Raw genomic sequence first — 26,754 nt, forward strand, 5'->3', positions numbered from 1 at the left:
ATGCCTTTCCACCATTTCTCTACCTGGCCGTGTACTCATCTCATCTTCCTGGTCCCAGTACAGGGTTCTCCCTTCCTCTGGGAAGACTGCCCAGACTTCCCTCCACCCCAGGCTGGGGCAGACACCTCCTTGGAGTTCTCACCTCTGCCTGTATGCCCCCATTACAGCCCTGGCCCCTTTGGGTGATTATGTAGTTGCCTCCCCACCAATCTGGGCTCCCCATGAAGGAGAGACCTAATCTGGCTTATTCACCCTACGTCCCCAGAGTTCAGCGCAGGCCATGACACACAGTAGATGCTCAGTACACATTTGTAGAATGTGCCTATATGTCCCCACCTCCAAACTCCACATAATTCCCTCTGCCAGAACTGTCCTCACCTCTTCCCTCTGCTGATCTGAGCCTTTCCTTTCTGGCAGGTTGCCTCACCACCTCCTCTAGGAAGCCCTCAGTGACTGCAGGAAACAAACCAGGCTATGGCTCTACCCTGGCTTCACTCCCGCCCCTTCTGGTGGCCTCAGACTAGTCACTTCCCCTGTCTGGGCCTCAGTTTCCCCATTTACACGATAGAGGCTAATGTGAGCACTGGAGGGTAGTGGTGCAGAGGGTTAACGGCAGAAAGCCAAGGTGTCTGGTAGCTCAAGAGCATGGCTGGGCCGGGAAGAATGATTTTCCTGATGATTTTCCCGATTAGTAGTAATTTTTATTTTTATTACAGGCTGTTCCCACAGCAGCTGGAGCAGAGCTTGGAGGCATGTCAAAGTCTTGACAAACAGAAGCCCTGGGGTCCCCCTCAGACCTCCTTCAGAAGGAGCATTATGACCTGCTTATTCCCTTGCGGAGGACAGACGCACACACAGCCCCCGGGCGACCAGGCTGCCCCTCATACTGCCACCCACTAGCCAGGGAACCACAGAAAAGGGTGGGGTGGTGACCCAGGAGCGGGGAGCCCCGAGGCCAGGGCAGATTGAGTGTCCCTGTCCTCAATTTCCTGTAATAATAATAATCATTAACAATAGTACTTAACTATGTCCCTTGCACAAGGGAGGAAACTGACACACGGAGAGACGTTATTTGCATCATTTTGAAACACATGAGGAGGTGGGCCCCGACCTTTGGCCACTCCTGACTCTTTCCCCGGGGTGTGGGCTGAGGGGAACCACTGTGGGGATCGCCTGGTTCCTAGCTATGCCCTAGCCTTGGCATACAGCAGGCACGCAATAAATACGTAAATGAGAGGTCTGGAGGGTGGTCCCACCTCACTCCCCACGCCACCAACCCTGTCACAGGTCCCTTGTGACTCAGTTTCCCCGCCATGTCTGGGTTCAGCCACGCCGGGCGGGGCCTTGAACGCAGAGGCCAGCGCCATCTGTTTACCTTGCGGCTGGACGCTGGGCAGGGCCGAGGTGGGCCGTCCCCGGGGCGGCCGCGCTGCCGGGATAAATAGGCCCAGAGGGCCTCGTGCGCGGCAGAGTTCGAGTTGCGGTTCAGCTCCCCGCCACCGCCATGGTTCCCGCCGCCGCCTGCGTTCTCCTGCTCATCCTGGCCGCCCTGGGCGCGTCCGGCCAGGGTCAGACCCCGCTGGGTAAGCCGCGCCCTCCCCAACGCCGTGTCCCCAACCCCAAAATGGACCAGGGGACCCTGGGGAGGCCTCGGGTCGCGGCTTCTTGGGGCTCGGAGACTGCTGCTTGGGGCATGAGAAAGAAGGCAGCCGGGCGGAGGCTCAGGGAATGGTGTGCGCGCACCGGTGCCGTGCGGCGGCGACGATGTGGGGAGCGGTGACTGGGGTCCCCGAGCCCCGACGTCCCACGAACGCCCCCTGTCGGCGCAGGTGGAGACCTGGGCCCACAGATGCTTCGAGAGCTGCAGGAGACCAATGCGGCGCTGCAGGATGTGCGGGAGCTCCTGCGGCAGCAGGTGTGCGCCCGGACGGGGGTGGGGGGAGGGGAAGAGGGCTGGAGGAGGGGGCTCCGGTGGGGGGGAGGGGGTCTTGGGGACCGGGATCCGGGGAGGAGGGTGTACAAAAGGAAGAGGGAAGGGGGTCCCAGGGAGAGGGTAGGGGTCCGTGACGGGGAAGCGTGTCCCAGAGAAGGAGAGGTTCTAGGAAGGTAGCGCGCCTGGGGGTAGGGATCGGCGGAGAGCCGGGAGGAGTGGGTGGGTCTGGAAGGAGAGGGAGGAGGAAAAGGGGATCGGAGGGAAGAGGAGGAGGGGGCCCCTCTGACCACACCCCACCCGCCCTGCACCTCAGGTCAAGGAGATCACGTTCCTGAAGAACACGGTGATGGAGTGTGACGCGTGCGGTGAGCGCAGCCGGGGCGGCCACGAGATGGAGAAGAGATGGGGGGCCAAAGGCAGAGGCACAGAGCTAAGGGGATCGGGAAGGGAAGAGAGGGAGGCTAGGAGAAGTGGAGATTGGAGGAGGAGGGGTGGAAAGGGACGATCAGGGACGGGGAGTCGCACTAAAAGAGGCAAGAGGCCGTGCGAGGTGCAGGAAGGTGGGGAGACGCCGTAGGTAGGCGCGCTGAGACCTGTAACGCTGGAGAGACCTTAGCAGGCGGAGCACGCAGTCCGGGGCGGGGCCCGGATATTGCCACGCCCCTGGGGCCGCCCCCAGGCCCCGGGCTTGGCCCTGATCGATCCCGTCTCCCCCCTTCCCCTTCAGGGATGCAGCCCGCCCGTACCCCAGGCTTGAGCGTGCGGCCCCTGGCCCACTGCGCGCCGGGCTTCTGCTTCCCAGGCGTGGCCTGCACTCAGACTGCGAGCGGTGCGCGCTGCGGACCCTGCCCCGCGGGCTTCACCGGCAACGGCTCGCACTGCGCGGACATCAACGAGGTGCGCCCGCCCCCCACCGCCCCGATGATCCCTCAAAGCAGGCCCCCATTACTCCCCACCTCCCCAACGACATCCTCCTCGGCCAGGGGTGCTCGCCCGGAGGACCCCTTCACCTCTGAAGGCTCACGCCCAGAAGACCTCCCCATTGCTGGGGGAACCCACCCGGACCACCTCCCTCACCAACTGTGACGCCTGTCTCGCCGACCCCCTCCTTAGCCAGTGACGCTCACTCCAGCGACCCTCCTACCGCCGAAAGTGGTTCGCCCCAACGACCCTCCTCACCTCCAGAGCTTGCCAGCCCCAGTTACCCTGCCACCACCACCGTGCCCGTCCCGACTACTTCCCCACCGTCGGGCACGCACATCCCGACGCCCACTTCCCCCGTCCGCTGGGGACTCCCGCTTTCACAATTCCTTAGCCCGCCCATGAGCGCCCAGCCCACCGGGTCCAGGAACAGCCAGTCCAGTCGCGCCTCCCCCTGCCTGGTCGCGTCCCTGTCCCCATCCAGGCAAAGTCAAGTCTGACCCCTGGGACAATCGATGGCCTCGCCCCACATGGCACTCCCCCTCCAAAGTGTTGGATGATGGCCCTGGAATCGTTTTAAGTTCAAGCGCAGGAAATCCCGAGGCACCGCTCTCGAGGGGCCCGGCTCCTGCGTCCTCTGATTCTCCATGGCATTTCCTCCCCTAGTGCAACGCCCATCCCTGCTTCCCTCGCGTCCGCTGCATCAACATCAGCCCTGGCTTCCGCTGCGAGGCTTGTCCGCCAGGGTACAGCGGCCCCACCCACGAGGGCGTGGGGCTGGCCTTCGCCAAGGCCAACAAGCAGGTGAGGGCCTTGGAGGGGTCTGTGTTAGGAGAGAATGGGAGGAGCGTTTTGTTCAGTAAACTCGTGCTCCAGCCTTGTGGCTTTTTCCTGCCATGCTCCAGCTGGGTGAGGTGGGTTCCGGGGTCTGGTGGATGGAGAGAGGAAGTGTCCGCGTCCAGAATGGTCGGAGAGCGGTAGGATGCGGAGGAGACGTAATTGGGTGGGAGATCTGAGAATGTCTGTTGGGGCGGTGACTTCTGCCCTCCTTGCCACCCAGGTCTGCACAGATATTAACGAGTGTGAGACAGGACAGCATAATTGCGTCCCGAACTCCGTGTGCATCAACACTCTGGTAAGGCCCAGGAAGAAAGGTGGAGGGTTAGGGGGTGCGCAGCAGCAGGAGGGCCAGACTGACCGCTCGCGGCCCTGGGCGCAGGGCTCCTTCCAGTGCGGCCCGTGCCAGCCCGGCTTCGTTGGCGACCAGGCATCTGGCTGCCGTCCCCGCGCGCAGCGCTTCTGCCCCGACGGCACGCCCAGCCCGTGCCATGAGAAGGCTGACTGCATCCTGGAACGCGACGGCTCACGATCCTGCGTGGTGAGCGCGGGCGGACCAGGAGGGGCGTGGGATGGGGATGCGGGCAGGGAAGCAATCAGGCCGAGGCACCCACTCACTAACTCCTCCGCAGTGCGCCGTCGGCTGGGCAGGCAACGGGCTCCTCTGCGGCCGAGACACAGACTTGGACGGCTTCCCGGACGAGAAGCTGCGTTGCTCTGAGCGCCAGTGCCGCAAGGTGGGCAGGGGCCCGGAGGGCGTGGCCTGTGCGGTGGTGGACGGGGCTCCATGGCCATGCCCCTCATGCCCACTGTGCCCACCCCTAGGACAACTGCGTGACGGTGCCCAACTCAGGGCAGGAGGATGTGGATCGCGATGGCATCGGAGACGCCTGTGATCTGGATGCAGATGGGGACGGCGTCCCCAACGAGGCGGTGGGTCCTGGGCGAGGCTGGGTAGGGCGTGGCTTGGGAGAGGGGTATGGCCTCAGAGGCTGGACTCGCGGGTCCTGGAGGTATGAGGGGGCCTCAGAGGTAGGCTGGTCTGCGGAGTGACCTTAACCCCTCCAGGCCTGACTCTTCCCCCTTAACCTGACCTGTCCCCCACCAGGACAACTGTCCCCTGGTGCGGAACCCAGACCAGCGCAATGCGGACAGCGACAAATGGGGCGATGCTTGCGACAACTGCCGGTCCCAGAAGAACGACGACCAAAAGGACACAGATCGGGACGGCAAAGGCGACGCCTGCGACGACGACATCGACGGAGATCGTGAGCACTGAGGCAGGGGGCAGGGGCGAGGGGCAGAGCTTGGCCGGGGGCGGGGCTCGGCGGGTTTGGAAAGCCCAGGAAGTGAGCTCGCCTAGGGCGAAAAGAATGTGGACGTCCGTTCATGAAGCCTCTACAACGCTCGGGCGCCAGCACGAGTACTTGGTTTAACTTAGTAGCTTTTGGGAGCCGAAGGGAAGGGTTGAACTCTGTATGGCGGTGGGCCAGCCCCAGGTCTGCACCTACCCTCCTGAGGTCAGCCAGGCCCAGCCCCCATCTGGGGATCCTGATCTGTCCCCCTGTTTCCCACAGGGATCCGCAACACGGTGGACAACTGCCCCCGGGTGCCCAATTCAGACCAGAAGGACAGTGATGGCGATGGTGTAGGGGATGCCTGCGACAACTGCCCCCAGAAGAGCAACCCGGACCAGGTGAGCGCAGGCCGGCCCCGGCAGGTCCGACTCCCCGGAGAGCCCCGGCCGGCTTGGGGGGCGCTCCTCGGCGTCCGGAGGACCTTGGCTCGAACTGGGGTAAGTGGAAGGCTTCTGAATTCCACTGCCCTGATCCTGGATCCCTGCGTCCTCCCTGCCCCACCCCCCAGGGGGATGTGGACCACGACTTCGTGGGAGATGCTTGTGACAGCGACCAAGACCAGTAAGGAGGCATCTGGGGTGCGGGCGGGGACTCGAGTGGGCAGCCCTGACGCCACCCTCTGGAGAGCTCATCGTCACTGTCCCGCTCGCCCATCCAGGGATGGGGATGGGCACCAGGACTCGAGGGACAACTGCCCCACCGTGCCCAACAGCGCCCAGCAGGACTCGGACCACGATGGCCAGGGTGACGCCTGCGACGAGGACGACGACAACGATGGAGTCCCCGACAGACGGGACAACTGCCGCTTGGTGCCCAACCCAGGCCAGGAAGACAAGGATCGTAAGGCAGGGGGCAGGGCCTTGTGTGGGGCCGGGCCAGTGTCGCCGCCACAGGGACAGGGTTTAGGGTGGGCGTGGAGGGAGCAGGGGCACGTGGGGGCGGGGCCTCATGGGGGCGTGGATAGGCCTGGGGCGTAGCCTGGCGCTAACGCCACCGCCCGGGCGGGGTCTCCAATCTCTTAGGGGACGGCGTCGGCGACGTGTGCCAGGGCGACTTCGACGCCGACCAGGTGGTGGACAAGATCGATGTGTGTCCGGAGAACGCCGAAGTCACCCTCACTGACTTCCGGGCCTTCCAGACAGTCGTGCTGGACCCCGAGGGCGACGCGCAGATAGACCCCAACTGGGTGGTGCTCAACCAGGTGGGGGCGGGGCCCAGGACCCTCGCAGCAGGGTCTAACCTGGAGACCGGGAGCCGGGGGCCCCCACGGCCGGCCTGAGACCCTTTTTTCTTTGACCCCGTCAGGGGATGGAGATCGTGCAGACAATGAACAGCGACCCTGGCCTGGCCGTGGGTGAGACAGGGGAAGGGGCAAGGCGGGGCGGGGCGGGGCCGGGGCGGGCCTGCAATCAGGGAAGGCGGTGCCAGGTTGGGTTTGAGAGGTTCTGGACTGGGAGCAGGTCGCAGTAGGCTTGGCCGTGTGTGGACTCAGAGGGTGGGGATGGGAGCGGGTCCATGGACAAGGATCTGGGCCCAGGGGACAGTTTGGACCCTCGAGGGGTGGGGCCTGGGGCGGGCCGGGGCCCTGGTTGGGGTAGGGGTTAACGTCCTGGAGCCCCACTGCTTCCTCACTGCCCCCTCCGCTTCCCAGGTTACACAGCCTTCAATGGCGTGGACTTCGAAGGCACGTTCCACGTGAACACAGTCACCGACGACGACTACGCGGGCTTCATCTTTGGCTACCAGGACAGCTCCAGCTTCTACGTGGTCATGTGGAAGCAGATGGAGCAAACGTACTGGCAGGCGAACCCCTTCCGCGCAGTGGCTGAACCTGGCATTCAGCTTAAGGTGTCTGGGGCCTAGTGGACCTCTGGCTCCCCCAAACCCTTCCACAGACAACCCCCCAAGTCTTCTAGTCGCCAGCACCATTCTTCTGACCACTTGCATTCTTCCCCCGGACTTCCCCAGGTCCTCAAACCCTCCCGCAGTGCCCGCAATCTTCCTTTGAGCCCTGAAACTCTCACGGAGATCTAAATCTTTTGGGGGTTCCAAATCCTCCTGCAGAACCCCTAGACCGTACCATGCCACTGAAGCCCCCTAAGAAATCCCCCAATTTCACCGGACTCCAGTTTATGCCATGAACACCCAAAACTTTCTATATGGATCACTAAATTCTCCTGCAGAACCCCACCCCAAGTCCTCTCAGCCCCTAACCTGTCCGTGAGCTCCCAGACCACTACTGCCCCCAACAATCCATCTGCAAACTCCACTTGCCCGCCCAAGGTGGCTTCCTTATTGGTCTGCCACCTGGGCTCCCTGGGGCCCCCCACCACTCCTGTGCTGCCTGCAGCTCCCCACCTGTCACTACTGGGCAGGGTCCATGGGGGCTCCAGTGACCGGCATGGTGTCTGACCCCTTTCCCCTGTCCCTGGGGCATGGCAGGTGGTGAAGTCTTCCACAGGCCCTGGGGAGCAGCTGCGGAATGCTCTGTGGCACACAGGGGACACAGCATCACAGGTGCGGCTGCTGTGGAAGGACCCCCGAAATGTGGGCTGGAAGGACAAGACATCTTACCGCTGGTTCCTGCAGCACCGGCCCCAAGTGGGCTACATCAGGTAGGGACCCTGCCCCCTGCCAATGGCCCAGGCGTCCCTTGTATCCTGCTTCCCTGAGGGAAGAGGGGTGGCTCAGGGGACCTCAGTCCACTTCTCTCTAAAACGGGCAGTTAGAATGAACTGATGCCCTCCTAAGAGCCAGCACACAGAGGGTCCTCAGTTGGAGGGTGGGACCTCACCCAGCCCCATTTCTCAATCCCCACTCTGTGCTGCCAAGAAGCCCAGGTGCTCTGTTAACACCTGTTGATTCTGTGCAGGACCCTGGATGTCCATCCCCTCACCTAAGAGCCCCAGCTGCACAGAGTGTGGCCCAGGCACAGGGGACACGTGGTCCCCCTTCTCAGAGAGGAGGGGACCTGTTTCCTGGGCAGGGTGCTACAGCTCTGAGAGGGGAGCGCACTGCCATATTGTCCCCTCCTCCCTGCAGAGTGCGGTTCTATGAGGGCTCCGAGCTGGTGGCTGACAGCAACGTGGTCTTGGACACGACCATGCGGGGTGGCCGCCTGGGGGTCTTCTGCTTTTCCCAGGAGAACATCATCTGGGCCAATCTGCGATACCGTTGCAACGGTGAGGGACCCTCCTGCCAGGGAGTGGGGAGTCTGCCTCACCCAACCTCACCCCGCCTCACCGGCCCACCCTCTCTTTGCAGACACCATCCCCGAGGACTACGAGACCCAGCGGCTGCTGCAGGCCTAGGGACAGGCGTAGGGACGGGCCCCTGGAAGACAGCTGCCTTCACTGTGGCAGGCTGGGAACTCAGCTCCCAGCCCTGAGGAGCGACCGTTGTGTGGAGGGGAAGGCAAAGGGTCTCAGAGAGGACAAAATAAAGTGTGTGTGCCGTGGGGCAGCCACCTGTGGCCTCTGCTGCAGGGAGAAGGCAGGGTTGGGCATCTGAGGGAGGGCTGGGCCAGGAACTCCAAACCCAGGCGTTGGAGAGTGGGGACCTATGGCTGACCCCCCTTCGGTCTGGGGCTCAGCAGACTGACCAGGAATATCCTGATTTGCGAGGCCCCAGGCCTGCTGCCGCCGCATGCCACACACCCATGGTCTCAGGCCTGGACCTCCCCGTCCCCACCTTGGAGTGCGTACCCCAGGATCTTGAGGAGCGGGTACCTCCGTTCCAGGCACCAGGCTTGAGTAGCTGGCTGGGGGCAGGGGTGTCCCTGTCTATGAGTGTGTGTGTGGCTCCTGCCTGGTGCACCAGCCGCGCCCACATTTCATCTGGGGATAAGGTGTTGCGGGGGAGGCAGAAAAAAGGGGAGGAGGCCGAGGCAAAAACACTGGATTTTTATTACATTTCATTACAAAGGATGCAAAGATACAAAGACACAAGGGTCCACACCAGAGAGGATGGGCAGGGGCTGGCCTAGTGCACCCTGAGCCGCCCGCCCCCACCCGCCGTGGGCGCCCACACCCACGGCGCACGGGACATCCACAGCAGAGTGTACATGCTGGGGGGGTGGGCAGAGCCAGCCTGGGGGCAAAGGGACACAGGCGGGGCAGGGCTCAGGCTGGCGGCTTTGCATATGTAAGTGGTGGCGCCCAGCCCCTGGAGCAGGGGCAGTCTCCTACAAGAGGCAGGGCACGGCCGAGGCCCCTGGACCTTGGCTCACAAAACCCTCCTTCCCATGGCCTGGTGGAGAGCTTTGGCCCCTGGTCCCCGTGGGCAGGAGGCCAGAAGTGACCAGCTAGGATGGGCTGGGCGTCAGCTGCCCCCAAACGCCAGGTCTCTGCAAGACCTTTACCCCCATGTGGCCACGCGGCCCTGCCTCCTCAGAAAAGGGCTCTGGGGCTTGTGGGGAGCATGGGAGGCAGAGGAAACTGGGGCTGGCATCTCCCTGCCACCCAGCCCCCACCCCCAGCCCATCCCGGGAGGAGCCTGGGGCCCTGACACCCGCAGGTCTGATCCAGGGACAAGAGGGAAACTGAGGCCCAGGCCCAAGGGTCTTATTCCCATCCTCCATGCCCTCAGGAGTATCCCAGCGACCAGGCCTGGGGATGCACGTCGCCCCACTTCCCTGCTGTGGGTTGTTGGGGAGCTGTGTCTGGGGTCAGTTGCCTGAGCCACACCCAGGGTTCGGAGAAGTCCCTGACCCCACCTAGCCAGACCCCCTGGAGGCCGAGGGGAGCCTGGGCAGGGCCTGATGGAGGAACATTCCAGGGACCCCTAGCCACACCCTGAGAGACCCCCAGGAAGGGGGCTCAGTGTTCCCCGGGGGGCAGGGGCAGACAAGGACTCTGGGCTGCTCAGCCTGCCCAGGCAGGTCTCCTGGGGAGGGCTCCAGTGACCACAGCTCCCTCACCCAGGGCACCACCTGCAGGGGTGACAGAACAGGACCAGGGTCGCTGGGTACCCTTGACGTTCGGGTCGCCCTGCCCCATCCCCTCACTGAGGCCCCACGGTGTCTGACTTTGGCTCCGTTAGGACCCAGTGAGGGTGATGCCGCTTTGTCAGGGCCAGAGGTGGGGTGGAGGGCTCCCCGATACTCCAGGCCTGTACCGGGGGTGGGAACGCCTTCTTTGGAAATGCAGAAAACTCACAATCTAATTGTGGGTGGGAGTTTGGAAGGATGTTTGGTTATGAGACATGTCAGGGTTGGTGGAGATGTAGGTCTAGGAAGGGGGGAATGTTCCCAGGTGCCCTCAGCTCCCAGGCAGTCCCTCTGCAGATGACGGCTCACAGGTGTGCCATGCCCAGGATGCTGGATGCAGGGGCAACCCCTGCTGCCTGAGCCCCACCCCCATGGGCCTTACACCTGCCTGACCAGGCTGCAGCCCCAAACTGGACATCTGCCCCTGGCAGGATGGATGGATAGACCAACACGGGGCCTCTCACCCTCCACCGGGGGGTCTCATAGCACTCGAGAGGCAGATGGCTGCCCTTGCCCATGCCCTGTGACACATGGGCCTCACAACAGGGCTTGCCCAGCTGAGCGTCCTCCTGGGAGCTGGGGGCCCAAAGAAATCAAGCCAAATACAGATTATGTCAGAACCCTCCTTCCAAGCCCCAAACACCACGTAGACAACAGCAAACGGAGACTAACTACAAAGGCAGGCCCTGCCCCCAGAGCACACCCCCTGGGCAGGCCAGCGGCCCGGAGGCCCCCAGGGGGGGCAGGAGGTCTGCATGGAGGCCTCACCAGGGAAAGGCCCACAAACACATGCTTGAGGGAGCCCTGTGGGCTGCAGAGGGGGTGGGAGCGGGGCCAACCCGACCAGGGCCATTTCTACCGGGGCGCAAGCCAACAGGGGCCTGGCTGGGCTTTGGATGCTGCCCGAAATTTGTTGAAGGATCAGCCTGTCCGCGAGCTTTCCACTGAGGGGCTCAGGGATCCCCTCCCCAGGGCCCTGGTATCCATCCTTCCTACCCAGAAAAACGATGAGAGGAAGCAGGGCATGTGGGGACAGTGGGGAGGAAGGTCAACGTAGGGTCCTTATGATAGGGGCCATGACCCCTGTGGGATCCCTTCCCTTCCACACCAACCCTGGCCGCTGTGACAGGCGGTGGGGGGAGAGGGGACAGGGAAGCAGGGGCCTAAACCCTCTTCTCAGGCAGACACGGAGAGGGGCAGACCCCGGGCTCCACGAACCTCGAGGGGTAAGAAACTCACCACCCTGGGGCCTCTGAGGTAAACTGAGGCCGGCGGGGGCCACGCTGAGTCAGCTCGTGCTCCCAAAGGTCAGGTTTACGCAGTTGAGTGGGCTCAGCTGAAGCCGGGAGCACTCGGGGACAGCCTGGCCTCTGGTCCCACGTGGGCTGAGTGCCCAGGCCCGCTCCAAGCAGGCGAGGACCGAGGCTGCAGGCTGTGGGTCTATATACACGGCCTGGGGGCCCCGGCCCATTCCTCACGGAGCAGCTCGCCTAAACGCACAGCATTTTCATGTGACCAAGTCAAAAGACTGATTCCCTTAGGCTGTCTTGTTTCAGAAAATCTTGGCAATTTAAGAATATTTAGTAGAGAAGTGATATGCAAGAAATAAATAAAATCTGTCGCACCCCAGGAGGCCTTTGCAGACCTAAGCAGGGGTGTGAACCCTTCGGGGACCCTGGAACCCCTGGCTGCTGGCTCCTGGCTGGGCCCTGCTCCCCAGGAAAGCTCGGCACCTGTGCCCCTCCTGGGTCAAGGCCATCGTGCTAATACAATGTCACCTGTGCTCCTAGCCAAGGGACACTGGCAACGGGCCTTGGAGCCTGATGCCACTGCCTCCTGCCCATCTGCACCCAGAACCTGGCGCTGGGCAGACTCCCTCATGGGGTGCTCAACGCCTTGTTTGAAAATTGCATCCAGGAAGGTTGCTTATAATTTTATTAAGGCCATTTTTTTAAAAGTTCTACATACAGGTATAATGGTAATCAAACTCTTCTATGTACACATAGTTTTTCTTTGAAAAAAAAAAGTCCCACTCTCTGCCCCCAGCCCCCACCACAGTAAGAGGATGGCCCTGAGCCTGGATGGATGGCACTGTACCCTCCAGCCCAGGCGATGGCAGGGGGGCCAAGTGACTGAACAGGGGCGCTTCTCACACCTGTGGCTGTCCCGTCACTTGGCCACCTGCTAACAGCCTGGCCAGGGGACAAGATGAAGAGACTCGCTAGGATCGTATCTGGCTCCCACAGATGAAGCAGAGGCTCCCAAGACCCTGGTGGAGGTGGTGGCTGAGACACCAGAGAAATGCACCAAGCAGGGGGTGCCTGCTGGCAGGCAGAGGAGCGAGCGGGAGGTGGAGACGCGGTTTGAAATAAAGGTTCCATTCCAAAGTAGCCAACGCGAGACGAAGCCCCCAGGTGGCCCCTAGCCTGCAGGACAAGCCCGGACAGTCACCTCGGCCTCTGGAGGCACTTCAGAAGCACCTGGAAAGCCACAGCTAAAGCCCCCACTGCCCTTTGCCTACAAAGCCAGGCCTACCCGGTGGAGACAGCAAAGACATGCCCCAAGGGGACAAATCTTGGTTGGGTCTCAGGGTGGCGGCCAGAGGACAGCCTGAGGGTCTGGGATGCCCCCGCACCTTCGGGATGGCTGCGCAGAGCCAGGTCTTCAAGAGGCCCTTAAGAGAAGCCGCGGCTCCTATCCTGGAGTCTTACTCAGCTGGGGCAGAGCCGCCTGAGCTTCTGCCAGAGTCTCTGCAAGGCCCGTGCCATTTTGAGATAACTAGGGGCCTAAATAAAAGAGCTGAGACGCAGCCCAGACCTGGGCAGGCAGGCAGACTGCTTCCAGTTAGCTTAAAAAATAGGTAATGTAGGATTTCTGGAATAAAAACATGCTCTCAGGCAAGTGTTGGCTTGAAGGAGTCAGCTACACATTGTCTATGACCAAAATGTAAATACGAACCAAAGAAACAAACAAAAAAACACAATAAAAATGCCCTAGCCACTCCCTCCCCACCCCATTCTTTAAATAATGGTGACCACAGTACAGAGAAGATGAAAACGAGTTGTGAGACCCCCCAAAGGCACCCCTGCCTCGGCATGCGTCTCTGAGCCCCGGCCGGGGGGTTCAGGGCAAAGATGGTCCCAGGGGACAGGGCTGGGGTGGTGAGGCCGGGGTGTGGGCCCCAGGAAGATTCAGCTGCTTGGCATGCTCAGTTCACACCTTTGCATCCCACCCCGGAGGGGCGGGCTCTAGCACTATATGTGTGCTCAGAAATATAAAAGACAGCAGTCAAAATAGTGTTTATTTTGCTTTGTGTCCGCCCCTCTCTCTGGCACCTTTTCCCCTCGGCAGGTGGGGCTGGCTCTCTACCTACCCATGGGCTGGGGATGGCAGGGAGGGGGCCTGGGAGGGAGGAAGGCAGTGAGAGCTGGACAACAGTCGGACAGTGCCCCTCAGCCCACCACTGCCACATGGCGCTCCACCTCCCCCCACCCCGGACCAGCGGCTCTGCCTGACGGGCTTCGCATCCAACTGGACAGCTGGCAGCCCAGGGCGAGAGGGCAAGAGCGCGTGCGCAGTGGGAGTCCTCGGGGGGCCATGCGTGGCCTCCCTCAGGAGGTGGACAGCCAGGGGTGGGTGGGCAGGGGCGCTTGGCGGCATTGCAAGCTCAGAATCACAAGCTCGGCCGTCGGCGATGGACGCAGTGTGGCCGTCCCAGGGCTCAGGGAGATGCCGTTGGAACCACTGACCGGTTGAGTAGTGGAGCCGGTGGCTGGGCGGCGGTGTACCTGGCGTGCCACTCACAGACGGTCCATCCGGAAGGTGTCCTCAGTGGCCGGGTCGGCCAGGACCATGTCAGGGTCGTTAAGCATGTGCAGTCCATCCAGGGTCAGGGGGTCAATCTTGAGTTCATCCAGGGGGAACTGGTTGTCCGAGTCGAAGCTGACATCTCCGACCCCAGCCAGTGTGCTGGTCAGTTCTTTAGAGAGGCTGGGAGGGGACTCTCCTGTCACTGGGGGGAAGTGGGGGACAGGATGGGTAGAAGTCTCAGCTCAGCCCTGGTTCCCTGACCCCACACCCTGTACCTGCATGGCATTTTTAGTTGAGGGTGCTACTGGCTCCAGGTGGGTAGAAACCAGGGGTGCTGCTCAGCACCCACTGTGCACAGGATGGCCCCACCCCAGAGAAAGCCCCAGCCCCAGATGCCAGTGGTGCTGAGGCTGGGAACCCAAGCTGAGGGCTGCAGCACCGATGTCAGTGTGACCTGGCGGGAGCAGGGGCATCTCCTGCTCTGCCAGGCGGCCTCCACACACGTCACTGAGAAGCAAGCTGGAGCATGTGTGCGCAAGCGCACTGGGAGGCCCCCGCTGTGAGTTGGAGGGAACCCTGGATTACCCCACAGAGACCCAGCTCAAACCTGGGCTCCCACTTCTGTTTGCAGGGGGACCTTGGGCCTCAGTCTTTCGATCTGGGGAATGGGTATGAAATTCCCCCTTTTTCTGTGCTGTTGGGGCACTCACAAGGACCCAATCTCTCATCTGCAGCAGAGCACTGCCCAGGCCTGTGGGGGCAGAAAGCCCTGGGTCTGCACTTGGAGCCCAGGCCTCAGGCACTCTGGGCACGGACCCCTCCACCCTGGAGATGTCAGTGGGGAGCGCCTGGGGGTGTCACCTTCAATCCCACAACAGCCCTGTTTTATGAGTAAACTGCTTCTTTCTTGGCTAAAATCCAGAACCCACTGGATGGGGGCAGGGTGGGGGAGACACGAACAGACACTGGGTCTGGGTCAATATTAGGTGGGGCAGACACTTCCTCACATATGCCGTGCACACCCTTGGCACGATGAGGACACTTGTCAATGAGCTGCTACTTCTAGGGCTGCGTGTGATGAGCCCCACCAGGCAGGGTCCACTGCCTCTCCAGCACACTCAGCTAACAGGGGTCAGGGGCCTGGGTGGCAGGTGTGGGCTGCTGAGTGGCCCCCTCTGTCCCGTTCACAAAGTGCTGGACGCCTGGTCCAGGGTCCAGTGTGCGTCCCACAGCCGAGCCATGAGTCAAGGCTGGAGGTGGTGTCTGGCCTCCCTGGGCCCATGCCAAAGGCAGGGACACCTCAGTGCTGTGAGAACTCACCCTGCAGAGTGGGGGCACCATCCCCCCTGAAACTGCCAGGTCCCCGGGGGGCACCATGGCAGAGCTCCCCGGATGCCGTACACAGGGCCTCACCTGTGAGGATGATGTTGGGGATGCTGCCGTGGCTGGCGTAGCCAAGCTGCTGTGTGTCCGGCAGGCTCCCGGGGCTGCCCGCGAGGCCCATCATGGCCGCCTGAGAGTAGCTGAGCGTCGAGCCCGGGCTGTACAGGCTGCTGGAGCTGATGGCGCCCTCCAGCATGCTGAACTGCTCCAGCTGGGAGGGAAGCACAGCGTGAAGGTAGCCCACTGAGCCCCTGGCTGCCATTGGCCGTTCCACTCTGGCACCACTGGGACCACCTCTTCTGCAGGCGCCCAGCGCCCATGCTGCTCAGCAGTCCCTCTGCCTTGGGACCTCACCTCCCCAAACCCTCCTGCCTGCGGGCACATGGCCCTGGCGTCTTGCTGGATGGATGGGTGGGTGGATGGATGGATGGATGGGTGGGTGGATGGTGGGTAGTGAGTGACCAGTCCAGGCTGTGGCCCATCCCTCCCATGCCTGCCTGCCCCTGACTTCAACTTCCACACAAAGCCAGCTCAACCCCCCGTCAAAACCACATGCATGGCCCATGCCAAAATATTGCTGTGACAGCCACTGCCGATTCCTGCTGGTGTTCACTGCCCACCTTCCCCTGCCTCTGCTGGGGGCCTCATTCTGCCAGCCAGGTGCAGGCGCTGGGGGAGGCAAAGCCAAGCCGTCTACGCCAACGCCTGCAGACAGGAGGGGGCCTAGAAGCAAAGCTCACACCCGAGTGGCGGGCGGGCTCCGGGCGAGCATCTGCAGTGGGCTGTGGCCCGGGCGCCCGCTCACCTGGTGGGACAGAGCATTGGCCTGCCTGGCTGCCATCTGCTGCTCATAGTACGCGTCCCCAAACACGCCGCCCAGGGTGGAGGAGTGCTGTAGACAGAAAAGAGGCCTGCTGTCGTCACGGTCCCCGAGATGGGGAGGGACGCGGAGACTACAGGAGGGACCTCCCACAGGCCACTCATGCCCACAGGGAGGCCCTGGGGCCCTCTCTGGAGATGCCCAGGCTGAAGGAGGAAGACAATGTGTATCTCAGGGCTCCCGGGAGAGCCCACACCCACCAGGATGGAGGGGAGCCCAGACCACTTGGAGCCTGGGCAGATGGCTGCTGCCCAGGATGGCTGCTTTCCACCACCTGCTCCTGGGGTGGGGGTCTCTGCACCCCATCCCCTCCAACACCAACCCCCATCTCCTCGAGCTCAGATGTGGGTGACCCCATTTCATCAGATGGAAGGGGAGCCACAGATAGCAGAGCCCCACCTGATGGACCCCAGAGGAAAGCATGTAACCAGGGCTAAAGCGGGAGGCACCCTGGGCATTCAGGGTGGGACATTGTTTGGCACCTCTTATCAGGCCCCTGGGGAGACTCAGGACCAATGTGGGTGGCAGGCCACACACATTGGGGCAGGAGAGACACACAGACCCAGATTTGGGCCAAGTGAGTACAGGACAGAAACACAGAGGCCCCTGCCCACCCACCTGCCCGCAGCTGCCTGCCTAGAAGGCCCTGGGGCCCATGGGTGAGTAGGCAGCCCCATTCCCACTGTTAAGGCCAGCCAGGAACAGGGCTATCCCTGGAGAGAAGCAGAGGCTGGAGACCCTCATGTGCAGTGGAGGTGCCAGGAAGAGGAGCTTAGAGCCCCTGCACGTTCCCAGGAGGCCCCCAGGGGGATGGCCGGAGAGATCCCAGCATGACGTGGAAGGGAAGACAAGGACAGCCAGTGCGTGGCCGGGCCACACCTGAGATGCCAGGTCTTGGGAAACACATTCCCAGCCTGGATCCTGAGTCTGTCTTTCTTGGCAGGAGAGGGTGGCTCCCAAAAGTCCCTATACCGCGGCCATTCCCGGATGGACTGCCTAACACACATGTCCGGCATGCAACCAGCTACTAGTGTCCACAGACCAAAGGCCTTGGGCCTCCCCACTTTGAGCTCCCTGTCCTAGAAAGTTCCCCACATGCTCTGACAACTGCCAAAACTTGAGTCTTAGACCTCCATCCCAGGGAGGGGTTGGCCACGGCCCACAGTCTGCTCTGGGCAATCAATGAGCTGAAAGCAGAAAGGATGACAGTCAGTGCAGTGAAAATGCCACCTCTGCTGTGATCATGGCCGGATTCAGGTTCAGAAGAGGGGGCTACGATGCTGCGGCGAGGTTCAGGCTACACAGGGATCCCAGACAGACTGCTCTCGTGAGGCTGCACTGAGCACCTGCCGGAGAGGTCTGCTCCGAATGGAAGGTGGGAGGCAGCACACAGGGCTCTGTCCCAGCTCCCTGAGGCCTGCAGGGCTACCTGTGCCTCCGAGGGAGACACTGCCAGGCCCACAGTGCGGCCGGGTGCTCCTCAGGGGCCCAGCTACAGCGGGAAGCCAGGTCTGGTGTCAGCCGCCATGGTCTGTCCTGGAGCAAGCCCCCTGACCCTTTGAAGCACCCACAGCTGCTTCAGCCGCCTGCCTCCCTTGCCAGCACACGAAGGATGGGCGGACAGACCAACACATGGACATAGGCTTGACGAGACAGCAACACGCTTCCTGCCTGGTCCAGACAGGTCCACTTTGGTTCAGGCAAATTTCTCCTGAGGAAATCTGCCTGACCCTTGGATTCCTGTCCTGCCTCTCGTGCAAAAAGGGCTTCTCCACTTGGACCAACTCCCTGTACCCCACCACATCCCACAACGCTACATAAGAAGACTGGGCACATTTCAGGGGCCGCGAGGGCTCAGAGCCGCATGGATGGACTGAGACCGTGCAGACCCCAGGCTGACCAAGGCCCATCCCTAGCTTACCGCTGCCTCCTCCACGTGCCTACAGAGCATGAGGCTGCACACTGATGGTCCCAGGAGGACCCCAGGCTGCCAGGGTGGGGAGAAGTGGCCTGGGGGCCCCTCCTTTATCAGACAGCCATGATCTGCCCTGAGCAAGATGCCTACCAATCCCCACTCAGAGGGTGCAAATCTGAGATGTGGGGAGACAAGGAGAGCGGAGCACATACCCCGGGACATCATGCCTGCTTGACCCTGTCTGGTGGGAGGGCTCCTCTCCCTGCCCTGGCTGGGAAGGAAAGTCCTATCATCCCCTTGGCTGAGAAGGAGCCTTCAGGACCTCGAGCACTACGGTGGCTCTTAGGAGTTTCTCAGCTTAGTGATATTTCAGGGACAGAGTGTCAGGGTCCTGGGGAGGAATTCAGAGTGAGAAGTTTCAGGTCCGGCTTTCATCTCCTCTGATGGGATGTTCTGGATGGAATGCGGCCACGGGCTGAGCCAGGCTAAGCAGAATTCTGAGGAACTCGGCTGAGCATGTGCATGCGTGTGTGTCGGAGACTGGGCTCTAATAGTGCCTGGTGTGGGGGGTCCCAAGTGCGACGGATGTGGTCAAGTCCTGACTATCTCCTGAGATCTGGGGCAAGCCTGTCTCACCTGCGGGACAGGGACAAGGACCCCAGAGAGGCTGCTGGCCTCTCAGAAAAGCTTCCTGGGGGGAACACATTTTCCTATGAGGCTGAGTAGTCGGAAGCCCCCCCACAGGCCAGATGTCACCTCAGCTGTGTCCCAAAGCAGTTGTTGGGGGGCACATTCACTTCTGGGAGCCTTGCAGATCCAGGCTTGGGCAGGCAGTGGGTGGACACAGGTAAGGACGTGAACTTGGACCACTCAGAATGTGCTCGGAGGCACACGCTGGGGTACGACCAAAACTAAGGTCACTAGTGTGAGTGAGGAGCCCGCCGCTACCGGTTGGGGCTGTGAGACAGGTGCAGGGAAGACATGGCGGCTCCCGGGAGGGCCTGTTGGGACAGCACCTCTCCTTCCCCCACCCACCCCAGCCCCACCCCGGGGGATGGAGGAAATGGGATGGAGTGAGGCGTGAGGCCCAGATGGCAGGCAGGCAGCCAGGCAGGGGCACACAAGGGCACGAAGCAAGGCTGGAGTGCAGGGTTCAGGGGAGGGGTGGTGTCCCTTACTTGTGGGGAACTCCCAGGGGAGAAGCCTTGATTGGAGACAGGCGAGGTGGGAGACTGGTTGGCCGGGGAGCCGGCGCTGGTGCGGTACTGCTGCAGAGCTGGCGCCTGTGACGGCAGACACGTCCGGTGCATGGCGGGGCCACGGGCCTGCTTCCTGCTCCTCGCTTAGCACCCCCCGCCCACACGCGCGGAACCCCGACCCCACAGGTAAGTAGAAGAGCTGGGGTGCCTGTAGAATGTGTGGGACCCTGAGCCCTGCCTGAACCCAAGGCCTCATGAGGACCTTCCCCCAAACCCAGTTCCTGGGTGGTGGGTGGCTACGGTGGGAGAATCCAGCCTCACAGAACCACCTGGAGGTCCTCCTTAATTTGACAGCCTTCAGAGCACCGGCATGAACACACCCTCATGTCACACCCACACACACATAAGCAGGGTAAACCCAGGGCTGGGCAGGTGGGCAACTGTCTTCTGCAGCCAACTCTGGGCAGGTCCTCTGGCTCTCTGAGCCCTGTCCTGCCCATCTTGAGGGCTGGGTGAAGGCCAGCTGGGACACTGCAGCGCTCCCAGAACCAGGCAGTCATTAGCCTGGCCTTGCTTGGGGTTATGACCTCCACAAAGAACAGATGGCCTTGGCTTCCCACCAGGCCCCTCGGGGCAAGAGGGGCTGGGCAGGGACCTGGATTTAGACCCTGCTCTGGTCCCAGCTGGCCAAGGCCTGCTGTGTGCCTCCAGGCAAGATGCCTATCCTCTCTGAGCCTATTGTTCTCTGAGACCCGGCAGCCAGGGGCCAGTAAGTGCTCATTAGCAAGGGTGAGTTTCAGAGGTGCCAGCTTGGTCACTCAGCAACAACGAGCTTGGGCGTTCTCAAAGTGGGAAAGAGGAGAACGTCCAGAGGGATATTCCTGCTCGGGTGAGTCTGCCGACCCTCTCGAAGGCGGCCGCCTGAGCCTGCGCTCCAAGGGGCTGGCAGTCATTGGGGCGGCGGGGGTTACCAGGCAACAGATGCCCTGGCCTGAGAGCCTGGGAAGGAGCTGTCTATGCACCTGGCCCAGACACCCATGCCTCCAATGTCCACCCAGCTCCACGGATGGGCACCGCCACTGGAGGGTATCAGGAAGCTGAGTGTCCCACCATCACTGCCACCCCAACACCTACTATATTTCTGCCAAAGGAAAGGCTTGGGTACTTTCTGTCTGGGGGACCCCTGGACCTGCCCTCCAAAGGGTCAGAGCAGCTATGAGATTTGGGTATCGACCTGCCTACCCCTCCCAGCTCAGGGGGGCCTCCTTTGCAGAGAACGTGATGTTCTGATGATGTTTATTCTGGAGCTGGCAGCCAAGGGCCAAGTGAAGAGGGCTTGCCAAGCTGGGCCCCAAACATGAGTCCCTGAGCCTCTGGACGTGGCCAATGGTAGCTGTGACCACCTTCTTGTGATCAGGGTAACCAGAGTGAAAGTCTGAACAAACAGGAAGGTTTGGGGAAAGGTCAAAACCTAGCACTTATTCCTCTGAGCCCAGCTCCAGGCTAAGGGTCGCATGGTCTGGGTCCTGGGGCCAGGGCCCCGGCAGGGCCTCCTGTGGTCTGAGCTGCAGCCCCAGCCAGGACACTGGGCCACACGAACCACACGGCCAGCTTCGCCTCTCCTTCCCCCTCAGGCTCACCACTCACCCTTTGGCTCCCAGAAGTCCATTCCCCCAGCCCTCAGAGCTCTGTGCTCTCCTTGCCTCCAAAGAAGTCCCTTTCAGGTGGGAGAGGCTGAGAAGGGGGCATCAAGGGCCAGAGGGGAGGCTTTGGCAGCAGACAAGGGGTGGCTCATCTTGGGTGAAGCTTGGGGCAAGTAAGCCCTGCTTGTGCCTCAGTCTTCCCATCTGTACATGGAGTGACCACCTCAGCTTGGGATTCTAGGCAGAAAACACCCACTGAGCTTTAGGCCTGACCCCTGGCCAAGGCGGCCTGTCAGTGGAGCCTTGAGGTGGCAGCAGATGCAGTTGGAGGCCCAGCTGTCCTGGGTCTTGGGAGCCTGACGGGGAACTCCCACAGCCCCCAGGCTCCTCCTGTGTGACCCCCATCCAGGTCCCATGGGACCCTGCCCTGGACTTACCGAGGCAATGTCGATCCCCATCGGTGGCTGGCCCGGGTTCTCTGGGGGGGACTGGGGGAGAGAGGACGGTACCGTGACCGCAAGTGGGGGCAGCTGGGGCCCCCGTGTCAGGCTGGCGCTTGGCATCAGGGGGCCACCCGGGGGGAGGCCGACGGGCACCTGCGGGGACGGTGGGGGTGGCTGCTGCTGGGACGCAGGCGGTGGTGGTTGGGGAGGCTGGGGCTGTGGTGGTGGCGGTTGCTGGGAGCCCGTCTGGGTGAAGAAGGTATAGGGCAGCTGCTGGTCCAGAGACAAGGCGTCCATGGCCACAGCCTGCAGAGAGAGGAGGGCATCAGGCGGAAGGCATGCTTGGCATTGGGGGCCAGCCATGAGCACCCGGGGGCCCCCCATGGCCTGGTATGCTAGACAGCAATGTGATGGATGAACAGAGGGTTGCCCAGCTCTTGGATGGGGGAAACACCAGCCTGGAGAGGGCAGCCTCTCCCAGGGCCCCGGAGGGTTAGGCTGCAACTGGACTCAACAAGACTTTCTATGCTTTTCCACATACCAAGAGGTAGGCACTGCCCTCCGTACTCCCTGAGGCTCAGGAGGCCCTTGGCCTCTCTGGGCTGGATGTTTCCCATGGGCTGGCAGAAGGCACTACACTCTGGGCAGTCACAGCCTAGCCCCTCTGGGTCCTGGGGACGAGGAAGGGATCCCCCCACTACCACCCCACAGCCTGCCCCCCCGGGGAGACTGGAAAGGGCACAAGTGATGACGGCAGTGATGTGGCCATTTGGTGATGACCAGCTTGGGCCCTCTCAGAGTTGGAAAGAGGAAAAGTTTTTCCCGGTCAGTGAGATGTTTTCAACATTCATGAGCCTGTACAGGCAGCCCCTGGGGCAGGCAGGGGCTCCTGCCTTTGGAAGAAGCTGGATATGCACAGGAGCTACGGAATGTCAACACTTGGCAGAATGCCTGGCCCCTAATAAGCAGTGGGTAGTTCTTGAACAAAAGAGTCTCCAGAGAGAGAGGCAGGCCTAAGGGACAGGGGAGAAGGGGTAGGGGCCACAGGCAGGAATGCTGAAGGCACAGCCACCAGGAGCCACCTGCAGCTCTGTCTAGATCCTGATGTGAACAAGACAACTGTATGAGCAGACGGAGGCATGGAGGGGAACCAGGCCCAGGCTGGGCACGGTAAGGAATGAGGCAATGCCTGTTAATTTTGTTGTAAGTGGGTAATGTCATTAAGGTTCTATTAACGAACTAGCAACAAAAACATTACCTATTAGGGATATAGACAAAAATGGACAAATTCCTAGAAACACACAAACTGCCAAAACTGATCTGAGAAGACACAGAAAATCTAAGTAGACCTGTATCAAGTAGGGAGATTGGATCAGTAATCAAACACCTTCCAGCAAAGAGATAAGCTAAGGCCTGGTAGCTTCACTGGTAAAGTCTTCCAAACCTTTAAAGAATTAATTATTAAATTAGAATTAAATTAACCAAAGTTCTCAAACTCTTCCAAAACACAGACGAGGAAGGGAACACCACCTAACTCATCATATGAGCCTATGTTGATTAAGTAAAAAAGAGAAGGCTCAAATTGCCAAAATCAGAAATGAAAGCAGGAAACATCACAACTGACTTCACAGAAACAAAAAAGATTATCAGAGAATGCTATGGACAATTGCGCGCTGGCATGCTGGATGGCCTAGATGGAGAGGGCTGATCCACCGACACACACAACTACCCAGGAAGCAGACGAAGAGAAATTATGATAAACTGAAAAAACTCTGAACATTTTGTTTTGAAAAATTTCAACTAGATCCAAGGCAAGAGAAAGTAACATTACGAAGAATGCCCACTTGCACAGACAGGAGACTCCAGGCCACTGATCAATGCATTTCCTGTGTTTGAAAACTTGACAGAAAGCCAAAAGTGTTGGGAATATTTTTTGGATTCTGAGGCCCCCCTGGAAGGATCAGGAAGCCTCCCAGCCTCCCATGCCCCACTACACCCTCGCACCTGAGAGATGGGTGACAGCTGAGAAAGGGTGGGTGACACCTGCTGGGCCTGCTGCAGTCTGGCCTCCGTGCTCAGGGAGAGTGGGCTGACACCGGCCGGGCAGTGCTGGGGTGAGGACCCCGGCGTGCTCATCCCTGGAAGGGAGACAGAGCTAGAGGGAGGGTGGGCATGACTCTGGCCTCCTGAGGCCCACTCACACATCTGTGGTCACTGTTGGCTATAGTCCAATTGCTCAGACAGAAGCCAGGGGGTGTGTCCTGATTGCCAAACTGAGGCTCCCCTTCCAAAACCCCAATATGCTGAACTCGGGGTCCCTGACTCTGCATGGGCTCTCTACTTCCCATCTCCAATGCTGATCCTGCCATCCCTCCAAGAGGGGTGTGTCCTGCAGTACTGCCTTCTCTTTACTGCCATGTGGCCCCCAGATGGACATGTGACCAGGCAGGCCCAATGAGAATCTGCCCTGGGACTTTTGCTGGAACTCCAAGGGGACAGCTAAAGGGGTGTGTGTGTGTGTGACTCCAAGAAGGGAACTCCAAGGGGAAAGCTAAAGCTGTGTGTGTGTGTCTGTGTGTGTGTGTGTGTGTGTGTGTGTGTGACTCCAAGAAGGGAACTCCAAGGGGACAGCTAAAGCTGTGTGTGTGTGTGTGTGTGTGTGTGTTGAACTCCAAGAAGGGGAAGGCTAAAGGTGTGTGTGTGTGTGTGTGTGGTGGGGAGCAGGGGCCAGAATCCTGTGGCATCAAGGGAAGGGTCAGCAGGGGATTCAGGAGCTGAGGGGAGAGGCAGCACATGAGCCCTGGGTCCAGCCACACTGGCACTTCCTGGTTTGGGGAGATAATCAGTCTCTTTTTTTTTTTTTTGCCTAACGTGGCTCAGTCCTGCCTGATTCTGTGGTTTCATCGACAGCCTCCTGCTCTCATCCTCCCTTGATGAACATGTCTGTTCCCATAACTGTTCCTTCAGCCAGATTTCCTCTCGGCCCCAGACCTGCATTTCTGGCAGCCCCTGCCCTGTCAGCTCATATCCTTCTGCCCAGACCTTATGCACTTCCCACACTGGAGGGTCAGCCCTGCTGGGCTGCCCGAGCTACAACCTTAGTTACCCTTATCTTCTTCCAACAGCCTTATCCCTGATGGAGCTCCTGCCTGAAGGGCTCCGCATTGCCCCTTCCCTCCCCCAGCAAGCCTCTTCTGGGTGCATCTGTTATGGAGCTGAGCAAGGTCAAGTTCAGTGTAGCAGCAGTGAGAGCCTGCCAGGTGATCCTGGAGGCATCAGGCCCCACCATGCCCAGGGGGAATCCTGGGGGCCTGGCCTGATTCCCCAGACTTGGTCTCTTCATCCTTGACATGGAGATAACAGTCACTCTCGAGTTCACCGCGAGGTCCTGATTAGGTTGTAGGCAAGCTCTAAGAGAGTCTGGCCCCCAGTCAAGGCTGGTGAAGGGGCCTGACTCAGCTGGGGGAACCGGGCCCCCCCACCGCCAAGGGCACCAGATCAACCTGGTTCCAGCAGGTGAGACAGCAGGTTCGCAGCCCAACAGGAATGCACCCAGAGAGCACTGCGGGGAGATGAGGGGTACCCTTCTCTTTGCCAGGCAGCTGTTTGCTGGGGCTGTGTCATCCATGCAAGGCAAGCCTGGTCACGCCTGTGCTTCCCCTCAGACACCCTGAGAGCTCAGGTGGGCCCAGAACTCCAGGGGGACCTGGCACCATCGACTGCTCCCCAGGCTGAGTCCTGGGATCCAATTTCTGCACAGACCGTGGGTCCCAGACTCAGACTGCTACACACATAGCAACGACAAGGGGGGCACTACCAACTGGCCTGGGAAGGATTCTAGGAGATGCCCAGTCCGAGCACACTTGGAGTCGGCATGCTGGGCTGCTGCCCTGCCTGCTCTTGAGCATCCACCACCTCCTGTGTCCAGAGGGCTGAGGAAAAGTTAACATCCAGGGAGCAGGTGTCAGCGTCTGGTGAGCATCAGAAGCAATTGCCACATGGAGAGGGACACTGGCTGATAGGGGTGGGTGGGGCCTGTGGCAAATGAGCGTTCTGGACCATTTCATGACACAGGACCTCGACCCACTGCTCCTGGGACAGCTGATTCTTTTAAGAGATGCCAGAAAAGCCAAATTTTTACACACACACTCCTGATTTTTAAATGTTGACTCAAAGCATCACATACACAATTGTGGGCCAGATAAAATACAATGGAGGGCTGGAATTGGCCCTTAGGCTGGATTTGCCGGCCTCTAACATCTGCCCTGAATATAAGGGTGTTTTTAAGCCTCTGCTGGGATGCAGGGTGAGCTCCTGGCCTCACGCAGGGAGGCTACAACCCCTCAATGCCTTGCCCTTGAATTCCTTTTGGCGACCTGGATGCCCTTTGGGAAAAGGCCAGTTGGAAGGGCGTCCAGGGAGGGCAGGGAGAGCTGCCAGGGCGAGGAAGACCAGGTGGCAGGGGCCTGGCCCAATGCATGCAAGCCTTGTGTGCAGGACCGGCTGGCCAAAGCTGTGCCAGGAAGGAGGACCCAGGCCTGCCCTCCTCCGGGTTTTGGAAAAAAGCCAGGAAAACGACCTCAGCAAATGTGGAAGGAGATCACAGAGGCCGCTCTCTCCCTGGCGGGGACACCTCCCTCTCCCTCAGCTTGGGGCTCACGTTCTGACTGGCAGGTGGGCTGGGGGGCTGATCTCCATGAGTGCCAAGGGCCAGCGGCTCAGCTTGATTTAAAATGTGCCCAGAAAACAAAGCCCTGCCAGACGAGCTGCTGGATCGGCAGGTCTGCAAACAACCGCATACATGTCAGACCTCACCAGGCTGACACTCTGAGCCAGGAGGGCCAGCGTCTGGGCTCCCCTGCTCAGGGTCCGCGCTCATCCCGTCCGTGCTTTCACATGTGTGGTGCTTTCCTGTGCTTGTTTAGACTTGGAGTGGGCTGGAGGTGCATAGCTCCCAAGGGGGCGCTGGGGGGCTGCCAAGGACCCTGAGTGGTGCTGGGGAGGCCACAGTGAGACGTGGGGAGAAAACCAGGGACAGGATTGGCATCTGCATGAGGGGCGGCAGAGCTGCCCTTCTGATTTCTGGCTTTGCCCAGGCCAGTACAGGTATTTCCCACCCAGCCATGTCTCGGGGGCCTGTGGGTCTCTGGCTCCCCTGAACCTGCCTGTCTTGTCTTCTGGGGCACCCCTGGGAAGCACGGCCAGGGCTAGTGCCCTCTGCCCAGTGGCTGAGCCTTGGGGGGCACAGTGCCAAACATGTGGAAGCAAGAACATGGCCTGATGCCATTAGACCAGGTCTTGCCTCTTCTGCACTATTCTGGCTTCTATTCCCTTATCCAAAAACCCAGGAACATTCTTAAACATGCCTCACTGGACTCCATCCCCGTTGGCACCAAAGCCAGGGATGACCCGGGCCCCCTCACACTCCTCCGTTCTCTGTGAGAA

General features: G+C 60.8%; 2 protein-coding genes across 10 annotated transcripts in view; one reads left to right on the top strand and one right to left on the bottom strand.

Moving 5' to 3' along the window:
• Nucleotides 1-1,409: 1,409 nt before the first annotated feature.
• COMP (cartilage oligomeric matrix protein) lies at nucleotides 1,410-8,515 on the top strand. Its single transcript, XM_037003823.2, has 19 exons — nucleotides 1,410-1,583; nucleotides 1,830-1,915; nucleotides 2,247-2,298; nucleotides 2,661-2,830; nucleotides 3,521-3,658; nucleotides 3,915-3,989; nucleotides 4,074-4,232; nucleotides 4,324-4,428; nucleotides 4,517-4,624; nucleotides 4,800-4,959; nucleotides 5,269-5,387; nucleotides 5,558-5,610; nucleotides 5,708-5,889; nucleotides 6,072-6,250; nucleotides 6,355-6,403; nucleotides 6,701-6,897; nucleotides 7,492-7,664; nucleotides 8,092-8,231; nucleotides 8,314-8,515. Exons 1-19 carry the CDS (start codon nucleotides 1,505-1,507, stop codon nucleotides 8,358-8,360), a joined length of 2,271 nt encoding a protein of 756 aa, XP_036859718.1. The 5' UTR covers nucleotides 1,410-1,504; the 3' UTR covers nucleotides 8,361-8,515.
• Nucleotides 8,516-8,935: 420 nt separating this feature from the next.
• CRTC1 (CREB regulated transcription coactivator 1) overlaps nucleotides 8,936-26,754 on the bottom strand; it is a 66,493-nt gene continuing 48,674 nt past the window's right edge. For 4 of the 9 annotated variants that reach the window (XM_037003781.2, XM_037003780.2, XM_073220306.1 and 1 more), the window contains 6 exons: nucleotides 23,314-23,447; nucleotides 21,304-21,615; nucleotides 19,203-19,307; nucleotides 16,035-16,121; nucleotides 15,260-15,440; nucleotides 8,936-14,048 (listed from right to left, as the gene is read on the bottom strand). In XM_037003781.2, the coding sequence (XP_036859676.1) occupies nucleotides 13,837-14,048; nucleotides 15,260-15,440; nucleotides 16,035-16,121; nucleotides 19,203-19,307; nucleotides 21,304-21,615; nucleotides 23,314-23,447 (1,031 nt within the window). In that variant the 3' untranslated portion in view covers nucleotides 8,936-13,836. The remainder of the gene's footprint in view (nucleotides 14,049-15,259; nucleotides 15,441-16,034; nucleotides 16,122-19,202; nucleotides 19,308-21,303; nucleotides 21,616-23,313; nucleotides 23,448-26,754) is intronic. The other 5 variants (XM_037003784.2, XM_037003783.2, XM_037003786.2 and 2 more) reach the window with 3 other exon arrangements.

This window comes from Manis javanica, chromosome 13 (genome assembly GCF_040802235.1).
Source record: "Manis javanica isolate MJ-LG chromosome 13, MJ_LKY, whole genome shotgun sequence".
Classification (NCBI taxonomy): Eukaryota; Metazoa; Chordata; class Mammalia; order Pholidota; family Manidae; genus Manis; species Manis javanica.

Bases quoted from the DNA above. Each gene is read 5' to 3' on its own strand.
- COMP (XM_037003823.2), top strand. From the start codon at position 1,505: ATGGTTCCCGCCGCCGCCTGCGTTCTCCTGCTCATCCTGGCCGCCCTG. The intron at 4,960-5,268 runs GTGAGCACTGAG...TGTTTCCCACAG, and splicing joins CGACGACATCGACGGAGATC to GGATCCGCAACACGGTGGAC. The intron at 5,388-5,557 runs GTGAGCGCAGGC...CCCACCCCCCAG, and splicing joins AGAAGAGCAACCCGGACCAG to GGGGATGTGGACCACGACTT.